This window comes from Peromyscus maniculatus, chromosome 3 (genome assembly GCF_049852395.1).
Source record: "Peromyscus maniculatus bairdii isolate BWxNUB_F1_BW_parent chromosome 3, HU_Pman_BW_mat_3.1, whole genome shotgun sequence".
NCBI lineage: Eukaryota > Metazoa > Chordata > Mammalia > Rodentia > Cricetidae > Peromyscus > Peromyscus maniculatus.
Window position 1 is genome coordinate 52,115,646 of NC_134854.1, and position 27,993 is coordinate 52,143,638.

At 47.8% G+C, this 27,993-nt stretch overlaps 1 protein-coding gene across 1 annotated transcript in view; it reads right to left on the reverse strand.

Moving 5' to 3' along the window:
• Tbxas1 (thromboxane A synthase 1) overlaps positions 1–27,280 on the reverse strand; it is a 169,318-nt gene extending 142,038 nt beyond the window's left edge. The window contains exon 1 of the mRNA XM_076566458.1: positions 27,042–27,280. Coding sequence (XP_076422573.1) covers positions 27,042–27,130 — 89 coding nt within the window. The 5' untranslated portion in view covers positions 27,131–27,280. The remainder of the gene's footprint in view (positions 1–27,041) is intronic.
• Between the last annotated feature and the right edge of the window lie 713 nt (positions 27,281–27,993).

A 27,993-nucleotide genomic window follows, 5' to 3' on the forward strand; every position in this document is an offset into this window, starting at 1 on the left:
TGGAAGTAGAAGTCAGTACTGGTTTCCTGCGGCTAGATGGGAGCACCAAGTTTGGAGAGATTTAATGGTGTACCCAAGGTACCAGACCTGCTCAGCACCTGAATCCGAGTTCAAACCAGGTCAGGCTCACTTGGAGCAGGTGTTACTGTCCATCTACTCTGCTAGCCCATGCAGTCCTCCAGGCTGCGGCTTTGAGGGTCAACAGCAGTCCGTGCAGATAATGTGCTGAGGACAAAAGCGAGATGCTCGGAACGTAGAAGCTTCATAAACACAGATGTCAATGAACTGACAGGTGTCTGGGGGCTGCCTGTGTGAGGCCAGTCCTTCTGCCTCTACTCCTGGCCTGTCTTGTGGGGATGCTCTTGTTTTATTACTTATTTTTATTAACTTACTTAGTGTATGCCCATGCACATACGTGCCATGGTACACATGTGGAGGTCAGAGGACAACTTGCAGGATTTGACTCTCTTCTGTACCATGGGGTCCTAGAGCTTGAACTCAGGTCATCAGGTTTGGCAGCAAGCTCCTTTACCCAGTGAGCCACATTACCTCACCCTTTGCTTGTTATCCTCTGTCTTCTTTCTTTCGGATGCATTGATCTTGCCTTTCCACTGGACCATTCCTACCGCAATGCAAACAGGTCCCGTGTCCTCCACCTGAGCGCATGGGGGCAAACACCCATGAGCCCACTTGCGGCCTCACCTTCCTTCCCTGCTTTCAGCAGAGTTTCTTGAAATGGACATGTGCTGTCCTCCTCTGTCTGTTCCAGCTAAATTGCTACCCCTGCAGAAAGGGAAAGGACTGCTCTTGTCAAGGTCATTGATGAGTTTATCTTTGTCAATCCCATGATTCCCTGCCAGTCTCTTTTCTTGAATTCTCAATGGTACTTGCATGTGCCTGGGCACTTCTTTGGGAACACTGTTTTGTAGCTGAACTTTTCTCCAGTCCTGCCTGTGCCCACAGCTGCTCAGAGCCAGATAAACACACAGAGGCTTATATTAATTACAAACTGTATGGCCTAATGACTCAGGCTTCCTCCTAGCTAGATCTGATATCTTAAATTAACCCATTTCTATAAATCTATACCTTGCCACGTGGCTCGTGGCTTACCAGTATCTTTGAATCTTGCTTTTCATGGTGGCGGCTGGCAGCATCTCCTCACTCAGCCTTCCTCTTCCCAGAATTCTCCTTGTCTGCTCATCCCGCCTATACTATACTTTCTGCCTGGCTACTGGCCAATCAGTGTTTTATTTGTCAACCAAATCAGAGCAACACATTTACAGCATACAGAGCGATATCCACAGCACTGTTTCCTCTTTGACATCATCCCTCTAGCCGTGTGGGCTGCTGGCCTCTTTCCTCCTGTTGACCTGTCACTGTAAATACCGTCAACACTCCTACATTTCTAACGCTAGCTCCATTCTCCAGAGCCACTGAGCTCCTATCCTCTTTATCCAGCTCCCAACGCAGCTGCACATTTTAAACGTCTACTCATCACCTCAAACATCGGCTGCTGTGGTGGCTGAGTGGGAAATGTCCCCCACAGTCTCGGCGCTTCACCGTTGGGTCCCCAGTTAGTGGTGCTGTCGAGGGAAGTTTGGGTGATGCGGACCAGCTGGAGGAAGTGCATCACTGGGAGCAGGCTTTGCCATGAAAAGCCTCAGGCCACTTCTAGTTCACTCTCTCTACTCCGTGAATGTGGTTATGGCGTGAACTCTCAGCCTTCTGTTCCTGCCCCACCATATCTGCTACTTGTAGCCATAACTCCACGGCATGATGGACTCCTATTCCCTCTGGAGCTATAAGCCCAAATAAGCCCTTCCTTCTGTAAGTTGCTCTTGGTCTTGGTATTTTATCATAGCAACCAAATCATAAGTAACACAACTATCAAATTTAACTATTTCTACTGTCAACTTGATTAGATTATGAACACCCAAGCACTGGTGAGGCACACCTATGGTATGTCAGTGGAGAATTCTAGAGAGATTAGCTGAGGGGGGGAGATTCTCCCTCTATCCAGAACTAAATAGTGAAGGGAAAAGACCTAGCTGGCTGAGTGCATCCCCATCTCTGCTTTCTACCAAGATGTGAGCAAGCAACCTCTCCCTACCACGTTGGACTGTGTCTCCTGAACCATGAGTCAAATTAAACCCTTCCTCTAAGTTGCTCTTTGCTAGGTATTTGGTTACAGCAATAAAAAAAAAAACCCAACACTAAAGCAACTATATTTAAACATTAAATAAATAACTAAGCCATTTCCCCTCTAAAGCAGTTGCTCTCCAGCCCTTGTGACTGCAGTCCACCAATGGTGTAAGCCAGACACCTCAGAGACCCAGGAGGCTGTATAGTTGTTATAACTATAATTGCCCCTCCTAACGGGATAGTAGACATCCCCATCCCATTTGCTTCAGGCCAAATGGTGATTGGCATCTGGAGCATGGAATCCACATCCCAACCAGGCCAGAAACAAGGCCTCCAGAAGCTGCCAGACCAGCTGACACCCAGACTTTAGACCGGCATGGCTGTGCCTCAGACGAACAGTTAGTCAGTTCAGTAATAACTGCAGTGACTCAAAACATCAGACATATTTAAATTCATGAGTTCGGAATGATACAGGCATATAACATCACCTTCTCAACGTGTGAAACAACTGACTTCTGATACCGCATTTGACGCTTCCCCCACTGCTGAAAACAGTTATAGACTTGGAGGCTCGTTAATTGAGCTCTTTATAATTAAAATCATTTTACATGCATGGTGGTACCTCCTTCAAAAGGCAAACATCATGATGAATCCTATCAGAGACTGAAACCGTTTTTGAGTCAGAAATTTAAGCTGTTTTTAAAAATAAGCTAGTTTTCCCCATTGCTGATATAACAAATAACCACAGGCATATTTGCTTAGACAATTCAGATTTACTGCCTTGTGGTTCTAGAGGCTTTAGGTCCAGAATTCTTAAACACCTTTAAAAGTCTTTAAACCCCAGGCCAGCTCCTCCTGGAGCCTCGCAGGCTGGTGGCAATGACAGCCGGCGCTTCCGTTCATCACTTAGAACTCCGGCGTCCCTTCTGGAGGTGGCCAAGTGGTTAGAGATGAGCGAACCGAGCAGGACATCTCAGCAGCTGTATTTCTGGACGGGTGGCATGCTCCTTGTGGTTAAGCATTCTTGAAGCTGCAGTTAGGTTCTTTCCCCTGCATCAGAAACTGGGGTGTCACAAATCTGCACTAAGGAGGGATCTGCAGCCTCTGAAGATGGTGGCTTCTTTATAATTCCCTTGCACTGTGGTTTTCAACACACATAACACACACACACACACACACACACACACACACACACACACACACACACCTACCTGGTGGGCTTTTCTAGAGGGTTATGGGAGGAAATGCTCTAAGAAGGGATTTGGCCCACCATGACTTGGGCGAGGGAAAGGGTCTCCTTGCCTCATGAATATTCCACCCACCTCATACATATTCATAAACCAGGCTTTAAGACCTGTAGCAGCCCAGAGGCCACTGCGCTGCTTTCCTGCTTCCACATCCCTCTGGAGTGCCTGCTAAGCGATCTTCTGTGTCTCTCAGTGAAGTCTTTCCTTCTAGAGACCAGAGCAGAGCTGGAGAGACAGAGGCTCAGGTAAGAGCACTCACTGCTCTTGCCGGGGACCCAGGTTTGGCTCACAACCATCTATCACTCCCATTCCAGGGGATCCAAAGCCTTCTTTTTATCTCTGTGGGCACCAGGCACACATCGGTGCACACACATACATGCAAGCAAACCATTCATAACATAAAATTAAATAAATCTAAAAAAAAAAAACACCAAAAAACCTAGAGATCCCTCCACGGTAACAAAAGAAGTGATTAATTTAGATCTACCCCCATGGTCCAGAATATTCCCTTTCTTAAGATTCTCAAAGCCTAGTTGCCATGTTGGTGGCATTCCTGGGGTAGGACATGGACTAACGCATATGTAGACAGATAGGCGTTGTCTGGGGAAGTGCCTGGGATGAGGACGGGACTGTGAACTGTCATAGGTTCCTTCAGACAGACGAATGGTGTAGCTGTGGGCAGTGGCAAGAGGCCGGCAGGCTGCTCCCACCAGAGCACAAACCGGCTTTGGCGCCCACGGCCTACACAGCCAAGTAGGTAAGCGCTTTCCAGAACCCATCGTGATATTAAAAGCAGTCCCCAGCTAACGGTGATGAGAGTCCAGAGAGTTAACTTGCTTTTCCATTTTAATCCTAGACTCCAGGCTAGGAAAGCCAATGGTATCAATATGCCCCACAAACTTAATGGCCTTCCTCTTCCAAAGCCAGTCATGTGTGTGACACCTGAGGAAATTTTTGCCAGGCCTGTGTCTGACCAGTACCGTCACCTCCCAATTCCCTTTACATTTGTAAACGTGCCTTTTTTCAAAGAAGTTTTATGTTATGACCTTAAGTGAAAACCAGGACTGCTTTCATAAACGAAAACAAACAGTGATAAGTTCTTTCTAGTGACAGACTTAAGGGGAGGCACGCAGTAGAGTCTCCCATGCCAGCCATGGTCCACGGCCACTGTTGAGAAGATGGTCCAAGCAAGGCACAGTGTAAACTGTGGTCTGCTTATGGTGTGGCCCGGCTCATGGTTTGACCCGATGGCCAGAGACTGGCAAAGGGAACCTCAGTCCTTTCTCAACGCTCATGTGGTCACTTGGGCTGGATGAACCTCTGGTTCCTGTCATAGTGTCACTACCACAAGGAGCGGCTCAGCACTTGACCTTGGGTTTAGTCCAAGCTGTGGTTTTGGCTTATCCTCAGGGAAGAAAGAAGTGCAAGAGGGCCTGTGTGGCCCTTGGGGCTAGTGCAGCCAGCATGTTAGGAATGGAGAGAGTTGCCACGCGGGTAGCTGCCTCCTTCGTGGCTCCCCGTGTGCTCCCACTCAGCAGCACGCCAGCAGGGGCTGGGTACCAGGCCATCATAGAGATCACATCCTGAGCCCCGGCATTCACAGCCAAGGCAAGTTCAACAGCAGACAGCAAAAGTGAATTAGGTGTTTGCATCCCGAACCTTACAGCTAAGACGTGGCCCCTGTCAGAGGGTGCATGCTCAGTTGAAACCTGTCATTCCTATTTCAGTTATTCTACTCGCTGCTGAGCTGTAGCTATGAATCAGAAAATATGGTAAATGGTGCTAAGCTGTTTCCTATAAGAGCTAGTTTGGAAACAGACTGAAGCAAAACAAAACAAAAACAACTCAGGTCCTATAAGGAGGCCTCTCTCTATGATGCTATTAAACCAGGAGATATGACCATTACATCATAGCCAAGGGACACAACATGATGGCACCTGAGGAGGGCTGGGGTGCAGGAGGCCACAGGGTGTTGTCAGAAACACTTTAGGAAGACACTCTGACCACCGAATGTGTTCTCCGTTGGGTGCCCCATGAAAACCCAGCCCCGTGTCAGGAAAGCCAGCCAACACCCACGAGGACAGATGGTATGAGGCGGGCTGGGGTGAGAGGGGTAGCTTGGGAGGGCCAGGCGAGAGAGGGCTGTGCCAGGCATCTATTCTGGGTGCTGGCTCTCTACCATCACACATCTAGCCACCAAAGGCTCTTGGGACATTGTCCTGCCTTTCCATGCCAGTGAGAATTAAAGGAAACCGAGTGAGTCAACAGTAGAGTCATGGTGTAGGTGCACACAAGCTTTGTTTCTAGTGTAAAAGCAGAACAGAGCTGTCAAATGATATCAGAGTGCCAGTTAAGTGGTTTTCCTTATGAAATACTCCTGGGGTGGGTGGTATGGCTTTTTAAAGTATTGTTTATTTTTTAACTTTATCTAGACTAAGCTATTCCATTGACCAGAAAAAACAAAACAAAACAATGATGATAGATGGTGCTAAATAGGTAGGCAGATGATTGCCAAGTGATAGATTGGTAGATGATCACTATTAATTGGGCCCAACACAACACAAAATTGTTACTTAAGACATTATGAGGTTTTTTTGTGATTTTTTTTTTGTGTAAACTCAATTGTGTGGTACTCAGGTGTGGATCATGTACATAACAAAATCATTTTGCAGTGTCCAAAGGTTGGACATCACTTGTGGAATGAGAAATGACCCAGGTTCTCTGACCTCCGGCTGCACATACTGGTATGCAGCTACAAAAGCTCACCCTTAGGTGTACAGGCACACACACAGCACAGAAAGCTGCTTCATTATATGAATAAATTATAAATTTACATTTTCATGTGTATGTGTATGTTCTTTCCTGAGTCCATGTGTACCACATACATGTAGAAGTAGAAGAGTGCATGGGATCCCCTGAAACAGGAATTACAGCTCATTGTGAGCCACCACGTGGGTGCTGGGAACTGAGCCCAGGTCCTCTGTAAGAGCAGGATAAGCTCTTACACACTGAGCCATCTCTCCGGCCTCTATAATAGTATTTTTAAAACTAAATTAGACATATGCAATAGATATAGAGATAGAGTAGAAAACCTTTTCCCTTGATCTCTCTTCCATGATTGAGGGGGAAAAAGAGGGGAGAAGGACTTACTTAAATGTATAAATACAGGCACCTTAAATATTTTTAAAATTAAAGGTTTTTTTTTCTTTTTTGGGGGGCGTTGGTTTGTTGTTGTTTTTGTTTTGTTTTGTTTTTGAGACAGTGTTTCTCTATGTAGCATCCCTGCCTGTCCTGGAACTCACTTTGTAGACCAGGCTGGCCTCAAACTCACAGAGATCCTCCTGCCTCTGCCTCCCAAGTGCTGGGATTAAAGATGTGGGCCACCTCAGCCCGGCTTTTTCTTATTTTTTTTTTAAGCATGTGTGTGTGGAGGGGGTGCCTGTGGAGACCAGGGGTATTGGATCTTCTGGAGTTGGAGTTACAGACAGTTGTGAAGCACCTGCAATGGGTGCTGGGAAATGAACTTGGGGCCTCTACATTTTCTTAACTGCTGAGCCATCTCTCCATTCCTTCCCTGCACTTAGCTTTTCTTTCTTTCTTTAAAAAAATGGGGTTTTGCCTGCATGTGTGTGTGTGTGTGAGGATGTCAGTTCCCCTGAAACTGGAGTGACAGACAGTTGTGAGCTACCATGTGGGTGCTGGGAATTGAACCTGGGTCCTCTGGAAGAGCAGCCAATGCTCTTAAACCCTGAGCCATCTCTCCAGCCCCTGCATTTAGCTTTTTAAAAGCTACCTCAGCAGACAGAGGTCCAAACATGGCACCCCACAATGGCCCGTGTGCAGCCCTGGCTGCATCTGGCTGATTCTAGGCACTGCAGAGCCTTGGACAAGCAAAGCGTGCTGGGGACAGAAGCCAGGACACAGGGCTTTGCAGAAGTGATGAGTAATGCAGTCACCTCAGATCAGAGGTGGCATCTCCACAGAGCCACTTAAAGGGCCTTGCTTCTCCAAGAAAGGTCAGGGCTGAGGCCATGGCCTCGGAGGCCATTTCTCGCTCTGTCTGCCAATTAGCAGGCTAGCCTCACAGATAGCCAAGGCCCGGAGGCAGTGGTTTGTTTAGGTAATTGATGGTGTTGTCCTCACTGGGGGAATCTCAGAGCATCAAAAGCTGTTGAGAAGCCAAAATTCACCGACAGTCTGTATTAATCACTTTGTCAAGCTCAACAAAAGCCCTCTCGCTTTGCTAAAAACCCCGGATGAGGTAGCAGCCCTCAGCTGAACAAGGAAGCTACGGCGCTCTTCATTAATGTACCAAAGGGCCCGGGCACACATTTTCACGTTTGATTTTCATGAGAACAGTGGGAAGAAGTTCAGGTAGAGCCGGTATTTTCCAAGCTTCTGAAGCACAAGGAAAATGAGTCCCTGGCTCCGCTGAAGCTCACAGAGAAGGATCTAGAGACTTCACTGGACCACAAGGCCCAAGTGGCCTTGTCTAGGATTGAGGAAGCTAGAGACAGTGCGTGTCTGTGCGTGTCTCATAACGTACCCTGTAGCTTTAGAACTTCCTCCTGCCCTGCGCTTGCCTTCGGCAGCACCAGTAGAGTGAACTTCCTTCCCCATGCTGCTGAACTAGACTTGCTGCCTGCCTTCCCAGACGGCACCCCAGAAACCAGCCTGCTGATAGTGTTTCCGACAATTATTCAATTCCGGGTCATCTCTCCCAAGGTCCTGTTCACATTCCGACAAACCTCCCTCAGCCTCCTGAAAGCCTTCAGGACGGTTTATGTTGTTCCTCCTTTCTTCCTTCCGGGGCCACAGGACATCTGCCCCGGGGTCCTCTGACATCTGCTCACATCTCAGATGTCAACTCAGGTTCTTTGGGGCCAAGTCAGTACTGCAGCACACCAACAAATGCCCGGGAAATGGGCTCACTGCGGCATTAGACCTCACAGGACAGTGCCTTTGAAAGATTAGGGACACCTGAAGCCACTTGGAAGCCAATGCCAGGATGGAGTGGGGCTCTGAAAGCCACAGAATTCATGTCAACCATTGCTTAAAAGCTTGTATGCCACACTGGAGAAAGAGGGAAGAGCCTCTCTCCTATTAATGGGGGAGCCAGGGGCTGCCTTGGTTTGGGGGGGCCATGATGACTGTCTTCCAGTTTCACCCCTTGTAGACTGGGGTAATCTTGTACATTTTAGTTATGCTGACCTGTTTCCTGCTCTGGGCTTAGATCCAAGCTCTTCTCCAAGGCCAGGACTGAGTCCAGAGAGACATGTAGAGCACATTTAAGGGAGACCCTCCCTCTGGGGAAGTGGCCGTACCAGCCCTGATCTTGAGGTCCACATCCCAGCTGCCTGTCCCCTGTGGAGCCCAGGAGCAGCCTTCACCTCTGCTTATACTTTCTGGAAGTTGCACAAACTGTTGCCTTTCTTTGGCTTGTACATGTGTCGCTCAAACTTCTCTCTGCCTCTGTCCCGTCCACGGCCTCGACTTTGTGACACACCTTCTCTGAATCTGTATCAGAATGTCTGTTTTGCAGGGACAATAATCCTGGGTTTGGGGCCACTCTGATAATCCTGTCTTAGTTAGGGTTTCGATTGCTAGGAAGAGACACTATGACCATGGCAACTTTTATAAAGGAAAACATTTAACTGGGACTGGCTTACAGTTCAGGGTTAGTCCCTCATCATCATGGCGGGACCTGGTGGCACACAGGCAGACATGGTGCTGGAGAGGTAGCTGAGAGTTCTACGTCTGGCTCTGCAGACAGCAGAAAGAGACAGTGAGCTGCTAGGCCTAGCTTGAGCTTCTGAAACCTCAAAGCCTGCCCCAGGGACACACTCCTCCCCACACCTCCCTATGAGCCTATGGGACCGGTTTCTTTCAAACCACGACATCATCCTCACTTGATTATATTTGCAGAGACTCATTTCCTGATATTGTGATGTTCCAACGGATGTGAATTTTAGGGGCACATGGTTCAACCTGCTCCAAGGATCATCAAAACTGGTAGTTAATTCACAGGTGTAGTAGTACATAGTATATGTGGTTGATATGTGTGGGTATGTTATTTGTGTGGTATGTATATAATATGTGTGTTCATGTGTGGTATGCATGGTGTGTGTGCTGTGTATGCATATGATATATGTGGTATATATTTAATGTGTGTGTATAGTGTGGGTGGGGTATTATATTATGAGTGTATTATGTATATTTGTATATTATGTATATTTGCATGCAGTATGTGTGTGGTATATGTAGCATGTGAATATATTATTATGTATGCTATATGCATGTATATGATGTTATGCTAAGTGTTTATATAGCATGTACTATGTGTGTGATATGGGGGAGTGGCTAGTTGTGTGTGTGGCATGTGTGTGGGGGTGTGTTATGTGGCATGTGTGGTGTGTGTATATGCTGTATCCTAACTGCCCCAAAGACAGAGTTGGTGAGGCAGGAAGAAGCCCCACTCCAAGGCCATCTTGCACTGAGCTCACACTGAGTGTCCTACTTGTCCGCTTTCTCTAGGTTTTCCTGCGCCCATGACAACACTAACCTATATTCCAGCACGCCTTTAGTTTAGTCAGCACTTTAGAGGGGAAGAGACAGTGGAGTGCGTCTGATCCTGGATCACAGAGCCCCTGGTACGCAGTCTCCCCGGCAGCTTCCCAGGGAGAAGGGACAGCGCACAGGGCAAGGAGGATCGTGTGGCGTGACAGGGGCTCTTTCTAGCTTTGAAATCCACGTAAAATTCAGTGTCCACGAGCCTGGGACAGGAGGATACTGCCTTCCTTCTGAAAGCCAGTAGCTGACACCCAGAGGGAGTTACAAGAAATAAACATCTTACCCTTAGTAATCCAGGATGCTCTAGTACCCGGAAGTTTGTATTTCAGCCAGTTCTTGGCATAACTACATCCATACATTTTTTTTTCTGCCTGACACAGAACAAGGAACATGTATGTCCTCACCACAGCTCTCGGTCTGCAAGGGTATGCACCGCCTCCTCTTTCAAAACAGGACAAGTGTGCTGCACCCAGGTCCCTCCGGCCCTCTCCCTTCAGACATGCCTCCCCCCACCCTGCTGTCCTAGACTGGAGTTGAGCGCTCAGGGTTCCCAGAAAGTATGCCCCACCCACCCACCATCAGCCAGGCCCTCCCTGCCCTCAATCCTTTGTTTGGATGGAAATTCCTAGGCCCAGGTCCAATCTGAGTCCCGCACTGAATTCTGAACTCTGCTTCGGGAACTCTTCATGCCAGCTCATCTCTCCACAGCAAGGCCTGGCATGATCCCCTGCCACTGTCTCAGCGGGCAGACTCCTCCTCAGTATCTGCTTTACTTAGATTCACTATTTTCATTTCTAATAAAAATCTAGATGTCCGTTAGCCTTAAGTGGGTTTTGTTGTTGTTGTTTGTTTGTTCTATTTTGTTTTGTTTTGTTGCTTCCTTTTTTTTTTTTTTTTGCCAGAGATAAGACTCAAAATGTATGATCTTGGACTTGGAACACGGGGCAATGGAAGGCTGTCAATTCTTCAAGAGTTTTCTGTATCAAAATCACACAGCAGCATTCTTGGCTCTGGCCAGACCCCTACCTCCCACTACAGGGGTGGCGTCTTCTTTCTCGGTGCATTCACATTAGGCTTCAATTTGCAGCTTGCTGAGCCAATCAGAAGGCAGTCCTGGAACAAAGCCTCGAGTGTTACTATTTCCTCTTCTGTGTTCCACATTCTTGTGATGGCCCAGAACAGAGCTTCCTCAAGCCTCAGCTGCTACAACCACAAGGAATAGACACAAACCCCACTCTCAGCCCAGAACAGAGCTCCTCCAGCTAAGCCACAGACCATGGGAAAACTAAATGTGAGGTTTGTGACTGAGTTCAGGTGGCTTGTTATACAGCGTCACTGACTGATACATCTACATTCACTTAATTTCCCTGGATCTTCATTGCTGCATCTATAAAATGGGGCCGCTGGATCATAATCCGTAAGCACAGCCTTTTTACTCATGACACACAAATAATGGCTATGATACATAATGGCTATGTGTGACACATTCCCAACAGTCCCAGAGACCAAACACATCACAAATAAAGATTGCAGACATTAGAGGCAGGGGATGGGAAGAGTTTAACTGAGGTTGAGAACTTGGGACATAGCCGGGCGGTGGTGGCGCACACCTTTAATCCTAGCACTCAGGAGGCAGAGCCAGGCGGATCTCTGTGAGTTCAAGGCCAGTCTGGTCTACAGAGCAAAATCCAGGACAGGCACCAAAACTACACAGAGAAACCCTGTCTCGAAAAAAAAACAAAACAAAAAGAACTTGGCACATGGGGACTGGAGAGATGGCTCAGTGGTTAAGAGCACTGGCTGTTCTTCTCAAGGACCCAGGTTCAATTCCCAGCACCCACATGGAAGTTCACAACTGTCTGGAAATGCAGTTCCAGGGGATCTGACATTCTCACACCAATACACTTTAAATGAATGAATGAATGAATGAATGAATGAACGAACGAACAAACAAACAAATAAACAAATAAATAAATAAATAAAATTTGGGGCATTTTGGTATTCCTAGAGTGAGTTGTTCCAGTGGGAAATGAAGTCCCACTGCATGTAACCATAGGCTTGGGAATCTTGACACTATGTGACCGTGTTTGGGGAGACTGTAGAAGGTGGAACCTTGCTAACGGAAGCACAACATGGGGCTGGCTTTAAATGTTTTTTTTTTTTTTTTGTCTCACTTCACTTCCTGTTTGCTTTCACCACTTCCTGATGATGGTTGAAGGTTTGAGCTCTCAGCTTCCTGCTGCAGCCTGCCTGCTGCCATGTCTTCCAACCATGACAGACTCTCATCCTTCTGGAATCATATGCCAAAATGAACTCTTCTCATAAGTAGTTTTTTATTATTGTGTTTTATCACAGCAACAGAAAGTAACTTATACAGAAGTTGGTACCAGGATCATGAGGTATGGCTAATACAGTCCTGACCATATTCTTTTGGGCAAGATTGTGGAAGGAGTTTGGAACTCTGGGCTAGAAAAGCTGTTCATTGCTCAGAGTTTAACAGGCTGTCCTGGGGAGTTTGTAAACAAATGTGGGAAGTGGTGTGGATAATGGAGGCCTGGCTTGTGAAACCTCAGAGCAAAGTCTGAGTCTTTAAAAGACTACCAGGGCCGTTCGTGTAGTATATTTTAATTAATAATCAGTGGCTTCTAGGCAGCTGGAGCTGAAGAATCACCTGTTATCAACAAGAGGCCAGCATCACTGAAGCCTGTGGAGCATTTCTTTGATTGGACTGATGTAGGAAGGCCCAGCCCACTGTGGGTGATGCCAACCCTGGTGGTCCTGGGTAGTATAGAAAATCAGGATGAGCAAGCCATGGAAAGCAAGCCAGTAAGCCACACTCCATGGGCTCTGCTTCAGTTCCTGCCTCCAGGTTCCTGCCCTGTTTGAGTTCCTACCCTGACTTCCCTTCCTGATAGACTGTAACCTATAAGCCAAATAAATCCTTTCCATCCCCAAGTTGCTTTTGGTCAGTGTTTTATCATAGCAACAGAACCAAAGTACAACAAGAGCTGACAGGTACATTGGCAAGCGTGGGTCCTTTCAAACACTCGGCTGGCCAGGGGAAAAAGAATGGAGTGGGTGAACTGTAGAGTCAAGAAAGAGATGGGTAAGTGGAAGGTTGTGGGTTCTTTGGTTAGCTGGCTGGTTCTTTGGTTAGTTTACTGGTTGGCTGATTGGCTGGTTAGTTTATTGGCTAGCTAACTGGATGATTCACTTGGTCCAAGATGGAAGATAAGCAAAGTGTAGAGAAACCTCTTGGGTGGTGTGGTAAAGGATGGGGAGAGTCGGCCTTAGGCTACAATGAGCAGGAAAAACAATGCCTCCCCTGTGAGGGAAAAGAGGAAGAGCTTCACAGGGTTTATGTGCCAGTTTGCCACACATCATTTACACTTCAAGTTCTCAAACCCAAAGGCAAGACAAGCAGCAGCCAAGGGAAGGCAGATCAAGTCAGATGATGAATGTCAGTTTTGACATGGGAAAACTTGAACATTTCCTGGGAAGCAGACTGAGTTGGGGGCTTGCTTTGCAAAGCAGCTTTTCCAGAAAGAGATTTTGAAATAACTAAGAGCTGATAGGAACTAAGCATTGCCATCAGTGGGTCAATAATAGTACATGCTGTTGTAATAAAGATACTGTGCAAAAATTCCTCACTTTCCAAGAGATGGGGAAGTATGGCCACCCCCTCTTCATCATATGGAAAATAAAAGGTCTGAGGCTCAAAGCTGGCTGTGACACTCTGGCCTTGGTAAAATTACCCACGGCACTCCTGTACTGCGTTCCTTCCCGTTTGTGTGTGTGTGTGTGTGTGTGTGTGTGTGTGTGTGTGTGTACACTTTTTACACCTGTGTAAACCGAGACACAGTATCTTACCTGGCTTGTTTAAGGTCTTAAGGTCATACGGTCTGTCAGGATTTCAGCCCAGGTCATCACAAAGCATAAGCTCTGAGCCATTATAGAAAGTGGGAGAGGCAGGCCAGAGTAAGGTGTCTGAGGACTGGCAAGCTGCTAATGCATTTGAGAGTGTGTTGTTTTCCTGAATGGGCTCAGCTGCCCACTTTGTGATGCTTCACCTCTTCTCTCTAATAAATAGGACAGAGATGAACTTCAACCCACACCAGAGCTCAGTTTACAAAGGTAAAAGCTCTTAAAATCCAGATGAACTCTCACCATATACCAAATGAGGGTGGTGGCTGGTCCCAGCGGCACTCAGCCAGCACTGAGTGGTGTCCCCAGGACAGTCAAAGTGTCAAAGGACAGTGACACGCCCTGAGGGCTCATTTACGCCCACAGAGTCCGATAGAGCGTGCCTTTTCATTCGGGACAGTCGACCAGGCCATCGAGTGCCTGTTGCCCGATGAGCGTGTATCGAGGGTTGGGGCCGAATACCGAACATTCCAACTAAGTGAGTAATAGCTGCTCCTGCCCTTGGGGGACCCACCTTCAGATGGGGAAGCTATTGGGTGATCAGAGAGAGAGAAGGCAATCGTGTGAGGAGACAAGAGCCTGGGAATGCAGCCGATGAAGCGGTCCGCTGAGTGACGAGGTGAACTTCCCACGAAAGAACGGGAAGTGGCCAGTAAGCAGTGGAGCAGAGAGGAACTGGGAGGAAAAGTGAGGACAGCTGAGAAGTGGCCGGAGATGCACCGACAAGGACAGGTCCCCAAGAGCCCTCGTGAGCTGAGCCAGGAGGAGCTGATTTGGGGGAAGGAGGCCCAGGGAAGCTTCCTTTTTTCACACTGGGGTGCAGTTAGCTGCTTGTGGGGTCTCCTGACTGCAGGTGCAGGGTGAATTTGAGGAACTGGAGACAGGGCAAGCAGGAGAGGCTCCCCAGCCTCAGACTCTCTAGAAGACCTCAGCCACAGGAGGGCCGAGAGAGAAGGGACCGGTCCAGAGCCACCTAGGGTCTAGACTGGCTGGATTAGTGACTGGCTGTAAGGATGAGAGACAGGAAAAAAAAAAAAAAAGACAAGATGGAGTCCCAGAGAGCCAGTGAGTGACGAGGTGGAAAGTGTGTGTGTGTGTGTGTGTGTGTGTGTGTGTGTGTGTGTGTGTGTGTGTGTGTGTGTACGGAGAAGTGGAGGTTGCTGACCTTCTCTTACCCACAGGAAACAAGAAAGGAAGTGTGACCTGCCCGACATCGCTCTGCAGGAAATTGTTGGTCCCTAAATGAAAGGTCTGGCTGCTTCCCAGAGCACGACACTTTTCCTGAGAGCTTTCCACCCTCGACCTCCACAGTCCCTTCTGTCAGGGGATGTGGTTACTAAAGTGCCCGTTGTCTGTGTGGTCAGCGGGGGGTTAGGTGTGCAACCAATTAGAGTCCCTCCTCAAAGCTCTCAGCCTGTGGCCCGGTGCCTATTCATTTGTGAAGGTGGAGAGTGGTGTGCGGGGTATTTACCACATCTCAGGGAGCCCGAGGTAAACTGTGCGTTCACTGACAGTAGGAGGGTGCAGGTTAGCTAAAACGTCAAGCCTTTTTGCTCTGGAGCGGAATGACAACTTGGCCCACGGATGCTGGCTATCTCATTGATCAGTTCTGCTCCTTGGCAGGGCTTCCAATTGGCTTGTAGCTGAATAATTACAATGGGGGAGATCAATCAATCGCTACATAAATACACATTGTGGTGGGGACAGTAGAGCCCTGGACCTATGGGGACAATCGTATCAACAGCGGATGTTGGGGAAGAGTTTAGATGTCCTCGCTCTACACTTACCAGGGCTGGTGATCAATAGGACAATATAGAGCAATGTCTGCTCTTTGCTCCCTCTCTACAGGTGGCCTCGTGCCCCTTCTTTCCTCCCAGGGAGTCAGGATGCTCTACCACTCACCCCCTCCTCCACCACATCTGCATTCCATCCCATCCCATCTTTCCTAGTCTTGTTCTCTCATTTCTAATGCTTCACCTCCCCGAGTTCATGGGACGGCTACCCACAGCTTACCCACGAGGCAGACCAGTACACAGTCCAGAAAACCTTTAGCATTCAATGCTTGAATGAACAGAGAATTTATTTACTCTTCCAAGTAGAAGTCACAAGCAAGGCATTCTGCCAGGTGCTGAAAATACAGTGGCATTAGTGGGCACAAAGGAAGGAAACTCATCCCACCCTCCCTTGCATATGCAAGTGCACATCCGGCCCTCTCTGTAACAGTATCCCATGAAGCAATGGTGCTGGAGCAGTTAGTTGGGCATCATAACGGTGATTGATATTTACCGAGCAGCGATGAGGCACTTGTGGCTTTAACTCAGATGCTTCCCTCAGGGCATACAGCCAGGAAGACAGGTTAGGCATGTGCAACAAAACAATGCTGTAGCATCTAGAGCGAACGGGGCAGAAAGACAAGGCTCATTGCATACTGGCCTGGTCAAAGGGTCCTTCATGGAAAAAGAACACTGAGGCAGGCTTTTGAAGGGTGGGTAGGATGTAACAGCCGAGGGAGGCATTCTGGCAGCAGGGCTTATGGAGGGTGCTGTGTGGCAGGCAGAAGAGAACCACAGGGAAGAGTTTAGGGTACTCTCTGATCAGAATGTGGAGGCAGCCACTGACGTGTTAATGGTGCAATGTTGGCGCTCTCTGGCTCGTTTCCCAGGATGTCTGTGCCATCCTCAGGAAGTAGGATGTTGGTAGAGGAGAAACCATTACTTCTAGGAGGTTGGCTTAGCTTTTTGAATCATCTCTGACACCATTTTCCCAAATACTTTGAAAAAATAGGGAGGCAGCCTCTTTCTGGGACTTTGTTCAGGAGCTGGCACTCCATGGGGATGAAATTTCAGAAGTATGTCTTTGTGTGAGGCTGTGTGTGGGAGGGGATAGCTTATCAGTATGGCCTGGAGCTGGACTCCACCTAGGTTGGTGACAAACCAAAAATGCCCCATAGTCTTTCTCACCCCTCCTACCAGAAAGTTGTGCAACATCACACATTTCTGATGTACCAGGAGCCATGAAATACGAGCCAATGACCACATGGGCATCTGCCCTTTGTCTTCAGCTCCCAAAAGACACTTTCCGTACAAGTTATCCCTGCCATGAGGAACAAGTCCCTGAAAGACTACCAGGGTCCCCAGAGATGAGTGCTTCCCTTAAACGGCAAAGGATAGCCTATTTGTTTGTTCTTGGGGGTGTCTGGGGACAAGGAAAGGGGACACTCAGTAGCTCTATTTCTGGGAAAGCCAATTCTGCTTCCTCCTAAGCAAACACCACACAGGTCCCCGAGTAGCTCAGTGAGGCACAGACGTAAAACTGGCTTTGCTGATGGAAGAAGTGAGATTCTGAGATTCTTGTTTCGTCCCTGCCTGTTGTGCTTTTGATGTGAAATGGCTCCCGCCGCTGGTGTGTTTGAATCCTTGCTCCCCAGTGATGGCGTTGTTCTGGATACTTGTGGACTCTTCGGGACTACGGCCTAGCTAACAGAAGTAGGTGCTGAACATTGAAGGTGATAGCCACTTCAGGTTCTGGCCTGAGTTTCGGCTTACTGATCCACCAAGGTGTGAAGCAGCCATGCAGCAAGCCCCTGTCACCATGGATTCAGGTGCCCATATGGCCACCAGGATGGATGAGTCACGAAGCAAAATAAACCTTCCCTCCCTTCAATGCTGTAGTCATACAGCCTAAAAGCAAAGGTCCCCCTGCCCCAAGACTGGATGCTACGAGGGGCCCAAGCTCCTTCCGGGATAAGGAAAGGAGGGGTGGGAAATTGTCAGTAAAGTGCATCTCATGCAGCATGCAGACCTGAATTCAGATCCGCAGCATGCATGTAAAAAGTCAAACATGCCAGGACACACCTATAACCCCAGCACTGGGGGAAGAAGCAGAGATAGGGGAACCCCCGGTACTTCCTGCTGGCCAGCCTACCCAGTTGGCAAGCTCCAGGTTCAGTGAGTGTCTGTGTCTCAACAGAAAAAAGGTGGAAAGGCCAGAGAGATGGCTCAGCAGCTGGGAGCATGGATTGCTCTTGAAGGGGACCCCGGTTTTGTTCCTAGCACCCACATCTGGAGTCTCACAGCTGCCTGTAACTCTGGTTCCAGGGAATTCAATGTCCTCTTCTGGCCTCTAAGGGCATCTGCCACTCCCACCCAGACACATGTACATACACATCATTTTCTTTTTAATGAAGGTAGAGAAGCAATTGAGGGAAACACCTGGTTTTGACCTTTGGCCTCTATACCCACATGTGTGCACACACATGTGCTAATGTGCACATACATGCACAAACAGACACACACAGAGAAGGAATGACCATAAGGAATGAGAATATTTCCATAGTTTTCTTAAAAACAAAAACCTACACTGGCCGTGGCGCACACCTTTAATCCCAGCACTCGGGAGGCAGAGGCAGGTGGATCTCTGTGAGTTCAAGGCCAGCCTGGTCAACAGAGTGAGTTCCAGGACAGGCTCCAAAGCTACACAGAGAAACCCTGTCTCAAAAAAAAAAAAAAAAAAGACAGAAAAAACAAAAATCATCCGCCCAGTGAATTTGGCCCTCCCACAGAATTCAAAGTCTTCCACAACTGGTTCATTTGCCTCCATGAGCAAATAGTGCCCGGAAGCTTTATTGTTTATAATCACCTTTTATTCGGATTGCAAATACTATTAGCCAGTTTAATCACCTATTTGCCAAATTGGAAACTATTTTTAAGGACCAATCCACTCTCAACAAAGATGCTTTGCCCGAGGGCTTCCCAGAGTCCACATCTAGACACCTTGTGCCTTCCCCGCAGCCGAGTCCGAAGGACACAGTTTCTGATCCTGGTGGATCCGCAGTGAGGGCTCAGCCTACCAGGAAAATGCCTTTGAAGGTCATAAAATGCATCTGGCTGTATAAGTTCTGGTGCGTATGCTAAAATAATCAGTCACGTTGCTTTACAGTCACACCTCGTACTCTTGTTCTGGAAAATCAATAAAGTGAGGAGAAGGACAGAGACATGCATGACTATTGAAAAGAGAAAACAAAACAAAACAAAGAACCAGTAATATTCTGTGGAAATAGTCCTCAAGGAAGTGCAGACCTAGTTTTCATAAGCAGGCATGGTTTTTATCTCCACACTCATCAGCGCCTTATTAAACTGACGTATCCATTGTATCCCAGGCAAAAATGCAAAAAAGCAAAAGGGCGGAGCAGCGAGCATCCTTCTCTGGGAGCTCCGAGGCACTGGAAATTATCCGCGGCCTTTGAAATGTATTTCTAAACTGCCCATTATTCACACTCTTAATGTGCTGTTCCACCGAATGTTACCAACTCTAATGGGCCTTTGCCTGGGATCCCGCCTCACCTGAAATAGTCTCCCTCTTTTAAACTGCCCACTCTGTCTGTTCTTCCCTGCGTTTCGAGCACCAGCAAAGGCCCATCTGCTGGCAGAGTCGTGTCTGACTGGCAGGTGACTAAGAAAGGCTGACAGGGCTGGACGATAGAGTGCTTACTTAGCACACAGGAGGTCTTAGGTTTGATCCCCAAGACGATATAAAGCTGGGCATAGTGGTACATGGCTGTCATGCCTCAAAAGACAGAGGCAGGAGGATCAGAAGTTGCAGGTCATTCTTGACTACATAGTGAATTAGAGGCTGGCATGAGCTATAATGAGACCCCAAGTCAAAAAAACAAAACCAGGTCAGGCATGGTATATGCTGATAATCCCAGCACTCAGGAGGCAAAGGCAGGGGGATGTGTGTGAGTCTGAGGTCAACTTGATCTAATAGCAAGTTCCAGGCCAGCCAGGTTTATGTAGTGAGACCCTGTCTCAAAAAAACAAACAAATAAAGCAAAAACAACAATAAAAAACAAAGGCTAAAGGCTGTAGAGGTGCATCAGTTGTTAAGAGCACTGGCTGCTCTTCTAAAGGACTGTGGTTCAATCTCCAGCACCCACATGGCCACTCCCAACCTTCTGTAACTCAAATCCCAGGGAATCTGACTCCCTCTTCTGGCCTCCTCAGGTACTGCATGCAGGTGGTAGATCCTTTCGCAAACCATGCATGAACAAAAAGGGAAAAATTAAAGCAAAAGCAAAGGTTGAAGGACTGGATCTGGGAGAGGAGAAACAAGAGTCATTCACAAAGCTCCAGTGAGGGCCCCACACTGCTTCTGGGGTGCATTTCCAGGCTTCTGGAGCACTCTGTCAGGCCCAGGGGCTGCCACTTAGAATGAGTTGGGGGGTCTGGACAAGAGAAAAAATCACCACTTGTGGATCAATGTGAGGTCTAGCCAATTTTTCAGGAGCAGTATCTAGGTCCACATAGACCGACATCGGATGGTGTCAAAGCCACCCAGGTCCAGAAGGTTCTGTGGCCATCTTTGCTGCTGCCTACACCAGGCCCACGTGTTTTGGTAGCATCTCTGATGGGTGGCGGGGATGCTCACACACTCCCAGAGCGGCATCCCTGCCTCCTGACTGAGCCAATGTGCTGTTTGCTGTACCTCTGATGTTGAACTTCGAGCCAGAACTCATTGCGGGCCCTAATTCTGCCTCTAGACTCCATAGCTTTCCTGTCCTGTGGGGAGCAATATACATCAACCCTTGCAACCTGAGGGTCTAAAAAAAGGGGTAACTTTAACCTCTCAGTCTCTGCAGCAATCTCCACTTTTTACCTGCCCAAAGATGCAGCAAACTGTCTTTCCTGGGGGAAGGAGGGCTTGTCTTTCCCTCCCACCGTGGCTGCGAACAGCATTACTCCATCGAATAAATGTGGGAATACCAGCGGAGTAAATGAAGTTGACTAGGCGTCTCTCCTGCAGAGTTTTCCAGGGCCTTTGATCTTCTATAAGTCTCCAAGAAGGGCGGGCTTCGCACTAACACTCCAAATATGGTTAGGAACAAAAAGCTGGGAATGGCCACCAAACCAATCTTGGGTCTGTGAATGCTGACTTTGTGAGCCTGGCCACTTTGTCCTTCTACCTCTGATTATATCAGGAAACACAAGTGTCCCTTGGCCATGGATCCACATGGCCTAATTTCCAGGACCCCCAACAGACATCAAAACACAAGATTCTTTAGTCCCTTACAGAAACTGATTCAGGCTTCGTATACACACATATCCTCCTTTGTGGTCTAAATCACCTCTAGACGACTTTTTTTTTTTCCCAAGACAGGGTTTCTCTGCATAGTTTTGGTGCCCTGTCCTGGATCTTGCTCTGTAGACCAGGCTGGCCTGGAACTCACAGAGATCCGCCTGGCTCTGTCTCCAGAGTGCTGGGATTAAAGGCATGGACCACCACCGCCCGGCCTCTAGACGACTTATAATAGACGGTTCCGATGAATGGACAGGCTAAGTAAGCGCTGTGCTCTGATGTTTCGGGAATGATAGCAAGGCAAAATGTGCACATGTTCAGTACAGGTGCAAGCATGATAGACTTAGCCCTATCACATGCCAATGACGTACCAGGCAGGCAAAGCTCAGTCTAGCAATGGGCAGAGGCCGAGGAGCTGTGACGTGGCAGGAGGTACCACAACGCTGCTTTGTGCTGGTAGACCCAGTGTACGTCTGCATGTGGCAAAGTCAAATTTGTTTTTTTAGTATTTTTTTAAAAGATGTATTTATTGGTGTTTTTCCTACATGTATGTCTGTGTGAAGGTGTCAGATCCCCTGGAACTAGTTTCAGACAGTTGTGAGCTGCCATGTGGGTGCTGGGAATTGAACTCAGGTCCTCTGGAAGAGCAGACAGTACTCTCAGCCCCTGGGCCATCTCTCCAGGCCCTCCCCTTTTTAAATTTCTACCATATTTGTTTTATTTTGTTTTCGTATTTTAATCTGAGGTTGGTTGAATCCATGAATACAGACCTGAACATATGGAGGGCTGACTGAAATGCTTTTCTTGCTCTGCCATGCTCTGGGTTTCTTATCTGGCACCCACATTCTACCCCAGTGGTTTATCTTAAATATGTCCTGGCAGGAGATAAGGCTCTAGGATTGGAACTCATTCTCTCATACAGAAAGCAAGCTCTCTTCTGAGAAACTTCTGAGCACAGGGGTGGAGTTTGCCACGATAATCTCAAGTCCTAATAATCCTCAAACACGTTTTAATTTAAACTAGACTTAGAAGCATTTATCAGCACACCACCTCACTCAGATTCCTGTGTAAATGTTGAGCCAAGTCATACCCCTGCAGCCTAAAGCCAGAGCGTTAAGCACAGCCTGGCGTTAAAAGCTCTTCTACCTCCCCAAGAGAGACCCCGCGACCTCACCGTGTTCACCTCTGAGGGCTTATGCTCTGCCCTCTTCACACTGCCTTCCGTGCTGATCACACCACCCTTCCAATCCCCACACAAGACTGACACCCCAGGTTCCAAACCTCCTTGCCCAAGGAACACAGCTGCTTCCTGGGTCCCCCTGTACTTGTTGAAAGGAGCAATTTCCCACTTTTTTTTTAAGCAAAATTACTTTTTGTTGTTGTTGTTGTTGTTGTTGTTGTTGTTGTTGTTGTTAAGTATTCACACTCCTTAAAGAAATAGGAAAGCTACAGAAAGGCTAAAAGAAGAAAAAAAAATCTCCCCTAACCCCACCACTGAAAGAAGCCTATTATTAATAGTTGGACTTTTTCCTCACACTCTTTCTGACGGGATAAAGAAATCTTTATCTACCCCAGGAATCCAGCTGCCAGGCCTGAGGCATTGCTTGAAAGTTGAAACACACTTGTACTTAAGGGTGCCTTAAGCAATATTCAACTCAACTTACTTCTTGGAGTAAGAATTTCAAAGAACTTTATTCAGAAAAAAATGATGTCTTCCCCACCCCCATCTCAGTGCTGGGCATGAAACCCGGGTTTTTGTTCATGCTGCACAAGCACTCTACCAGTGAGCTGTGTCACCTGATGACAAGTGGCTTGCAATCTAACGGGGACGAGACAATGGTTTAGTGGGAACAACATGAAGACCTGCGTTAGGACTAGCATCGAGCATGAGGAAACAGGTGTGGCAGAATCCGTGGGCTCCAGGCTCAGTAAAAGACCCTGTCTCAGTAAATAAGGTAGGGGACAATATAAGAAGGCACCCAATGTGCGCCTGCACACATGCACACACACACACACACACACACACACACACACAATATATATATATATTGTGTGTATGTGTGCTAGTCACTGTAGTATAAGCTTCATATCCTTGCTGCTAACATAATTGATGCCCCCAGCTCCATCCCCAGTCCTAGTGAAGCAGCCCTGACCTACCAATGCCCCAGACATGCCACTTAACCAAGCATCAGTCAACTTAAATGGACATCATTGAAAAATGGTACCAGTTCAGTTTAGGGAAAATGATTTTAAAAAATATCACACCTAGTTTATAGCAGTCTCTCTTTAAGTAAAATGGAGTTATTTTGTCTTTCTCCCAAATCCATTCATATACTTAACAATCATTTACCTATTATGAAGTCCGTGGTCTCTGCTCTACAAGGTGAAATAATTGTAAAGGCAGGCACCAAGCTGCCTCACCCCACACACATGAGGTCTTCAGGAAGCAAGTGAGGCTCATGGCGGAAGGTTTGGATTTCCGTGCGACCATGAAGTCTAACTGAAGGCCAAGGGAGAAAGGACTGGCAGAGACTCGGGACCTTCTGCCAGCATTTATTAGACATCTATGTGCCAGGCTTTGTGAGTGAAGGAGAAAGCAGACAGAGGTGGGCTTCTCGGTGTCCTGGAGGGATGCTCCACCAAGAACACACCCCTGAGCTCAGTGTTGAAGGACAGAACAGAGGAAATGGTGTTCTAAACAAGCAGACTGACTGTGTGCAACATGGGACATTCTCAGCACTGCCCAGTCGAGTGTGAGTGGCTGAAGAAAGAGAGGCCACTCGGGGAGTCTGGAGCTGGTGGATATGGGCTTGTCAGATTGACCTCATTCAGCCAACATTAGCAGTGCCTCTGCCACAGCTCCAGGCTTCAGAACTGCAATGAGAAAGGAGATCCTGCACAAGCCCTTGAGAGACTCACAGGCTTGAAGGGATAGGACACAACCTCAGGTCCCTGGTGCCTTTATCTCTCTGCTCAGCAGTTAGGCTACCCATTTCAGTCTCTCCTGGACTGGTCAGAGGGATCTCCTAAAGGAGGTCAGTTAGGTGCATCCAACCATCATCCCACAGGACACATATGGACAAGGATATCCATAAATTCAGTCCAACACAAAATCTTAAACTTAACTTTTATTATTATTATTATTTGGTTGTTTTTTTTTTTTTTTCAAGACAGGGTTTCACTGAATAACAGCCATGGCTGTCCTGGAACTAGCTTTGTAGAACAGACTGGCCTTGAACTCAGAGAGATCTGCCTGCCTCTACATCCTGAGTGCTGGGATTAAAGGCGTGTGCCGTCGCCGCCGCCGCCGCCGCCGCCGCCGCCGCCGCCACCACCACCATCACCGGTCCTTAAACATCCTTAAAACATTAGATGTGTGTGTATGTGTGTGTGTGTGTGTGATTTTCTTTTGTAACTCAATTGTACTGTTCTCAACTATGAATTTTACAGATGACTATGTTGTGCGCCAGTACCCAAAGGTTGTATACCCCTGGTAGATGATAGCCCATTAGAACACACCACTCTTCACAAGCCCTCTTGGGTACAAGACGACTGTTGGGTATCTCTTTACCCCAAATTCCTGGCCTTTGACCTCCTCTCCTAGACACACACACACACACACACACACCACACACGTGCGTGCGCATATATATAGATGCTCATGGGAAATGTAGCCAGAGGGTTGGAAGCCTTGCCAAAGTCAAATTAGGGGCTTCTAATGGCCTAGCGTCTTGTGTGGAATAGGAACATGGGTGGTCCAAGCATGATTGTTGCTGAGCTGAGTGGAGGCACACATACAAGAGTACCATAGTCACAGCCATGGCCACAGCCATGCTCGCCATTGTTTCCTCCCCAGCAATTTTCACCTTTGTAGACTTGGAGCTCCGCCCCCACCCCACCCCAGCCACAGCCGAGTTGCCCTGTCTTTGGCTCATTTGATCCAGATCTCCTGTTCCTCTGACCTTATACCAAGACCTCCCACCATGCTGGCACACATTAACAGGTCGATAAATGTTTCTGTGATAACAAATGGATGCTAAACTCTGACTTCCTATTCACCACCTGTGCTCCATGCCTCTATCTTCACTCTGCGCCTTTGAACCTCGTTATTAATAGGGCCTGGGAGCAGATTACACACACGCAGCTGCCTTGCCGGATGGTGTGGCCCTGAGTCTCTGCAGAAAGCTGATTGGGAACACCCAGCCACACAGCTTATCGAGCAGGACATGGGCCCTTTCCGTCATCAGAGTAATGGTAACGTATGCAACTCACTCATTCGCTCATCAAACATTTATTGAGGCCGTGCTATATGTCAGACACAGAGCTGAGAATTAACACAGAAACGAAAAAGACACAGAGAGGGGATGTAGAAATGGGCATCAGGGAGGCATTGATGCTGCAGGACCGCCTGGGAGACTCAGGTGGGTGAGGCTTTGAGCACCACAGAACACAGCTGATGACGCATTTTCTTTTTTCTCTTTTGAGACAAGATCTTATATAGTCTGGGTTGCTTAAGGATGGCCTTGAACTTCTCATCCTCCTGCCTCTACCTCCCCAGTTTGGGGATTACAGATTTACGCCACCATACCCAGTCTTTATGTGGTGCCAGGGATTCCGCCCCACTGGGGCTTTGTGAATGGTATGCAAGCACTGAGCTACAGCCCCAGCCCCCAATCAGAACATTAATGAGAGACGAGAATACACATAAAGCCAACCACTAAAGACCTCTCTTTCACAGTGCAGGGGTTCAAACCTAGGACATCACACATGCTATTTCTGTGCTCCTCCTCTGAGCTATCCTCCCCACCCCCAAACACGTTTTCCTCTGCTTTTCGGTTCCGTAGGTTGGAGTCATAGTGGCTGACATCTATTATGCACCTACTGCACATTATGTGCTTTGTTTTGGATTCTACAGGGCACAAAAGTGCATTGAAGTGGCTTACGAGGCTGAGGGCAAGGGGTAAGCATTTGCTCTTGTTTTCACATGTGGCTAGTTTCAGTGCCAGATAGGCCATGCTGAGACAGAAAAGTTCAAAAAATAATTAAACCAGCTAAAAAGCAAAAGAGCGCTGGGATTGAAGCCGGGTTTCAGAGCCAATTTCCAAGAAGTCATTTCATCATCAGAGAACATCAAACGTGCATTCCACTTTGGGCTATGCAAATTCCAAAAGAATAATACCTCACATTTGCATACTGCTTGATGTTTTTCAAAGTGCCTTCCCAGTTATTAATCTACAGCAGGCTTTATTACCACTAGAAACATAAACTGAAACTCTCTTCCAACTCTATTATTTTTTTCCCCGCTTTCCCCTTAGAACCCGGAGAGACCTAAATCCAGGTGGTTGGGAATACATAGGCAGCTCTCGGAAGTGTAGCTGACGGGCTGGATAGACACAAACGCAGCTCATTGTGAGGTCTTTCTCTGACAGTCGTCACCGGGGCCCGATTAAGAAATCTGCTGTTGAATTAGCAAACCGACCGGGAGAGACTGTGGAGCTCAAATTCGAGATTCTTTCAGCATCCCCGGCTTCCTGGGCGCTGCACCTTGCACCTCCGTTTGGAATGTATTCCCTTCTGTAACGGATAAGAACCTTAGGGAATTCATTCTGCCACTTTGTCCTTACGCCTGCAGACACCCCTGTCCCCAGCTTGCTACAGAGTTTGTCCGCCATAGAGCTCCTTGTCTTTAATGTGCTGTGAACCAAGAGGCTGCATCCCTTGTCAACCCAACATGAAGAAAGGATTTCAAAAAGCAAGGTGAGACGATATGACAGGGCTTGAGGAAACACTTGCAGCCATCCCTAACGCCTTTCCAATTTTCTCCTTTTTCCATCTCTTTCAGACTTAATTATGTGCAGCGTTCTCAGTCACTGAATCACCAGCATTTCCTGACACTTGACTCTCATGCATTTTAGCAAAAGATTAACCTGGCTGTTTGCTTTTAATTCTGAAGCTGTGTTAACACCCAGCCCCCTCTAGATTAGACAGGAAGAAAAACACATGCCCGCACACCCCACCTGGCACCGCAGGCCCCTGGGCCGACGTTCTAGCCATGCCGCACTCCCCAGGGTTGGCTGCACTTACCATCTCAGGAGGGCCAGGAGCGCCACAAACAGGGTCAGAGTAACCATGGTGCCACTCGCTTCCAGCTTGAGAAACCCCCAAACTTCCATTGTTCCTCTGAGAGCCCAGGGGGGTGGACAGAGAGCGTTGATCTCCTGCCCTGTAGGAGTCCTGATCTGTGTGCAGGTGGTGGAGAAAGAAACAATAACCAGCAGCAGGTCACATCAAGTGGGTCCCCAAATGTGCTCTTTCTCAGAATGTGCCTTTATAAAGAGGAAGGAAGCCGAGGGAGAAACAAAGGGTTTCGGGGCAAGGCGATGAATCAGCAACTTTATTTTCTTGATGACTGTGTTGTCAATAAACATTTATGTTAGCTTCCCCCAGAAACAGCAACAGACAGTCGGGACCAATGATCACTGAGAAGCAAAATGGTTGTAACCATTGGCCGCTCCTCTAATAAGCATTCCTCAGGGAAAGATCTCCTTTATGGTTTCCCTCTGTGTACCTTTGTCAATCCATACTTCAGGGATGACACAGATCGGGGCACTCTGGATGTCCCCCAGAACCCAGGGACCAGACACCAGCTGGATGGAAAACACTATCTGCTTTGCAGACAACTACCTCAAAGTTCACTGGTTATCAAGTAGAACCCCCTGACTCAAAGGTGTGCTCAGAGTGTTGGTGCAGACCACAGATCCTGCCTCAGGTGGGTGTTGTCAGCATGAGTTGGCGGGTTTCTTGGTTGTCTAAAAGCTCAGGCACAGTCATGCATGGGTTGATTGTTCTAGCTCTGACCTGATCTGATAAAAGCCGCTGGATGATTTTATTTGCTTATTAGTCAGTGTGTTTTATCTTGAGAATAGATAGAAGGCAGGGTGAGGAGAGAACCACTCATATAGCATATATAAACTCAGTGTCTGCCATACTCACAAATGGTGCTGGCACCTAATCCTGGAGAATTCTCTTTGCAGAT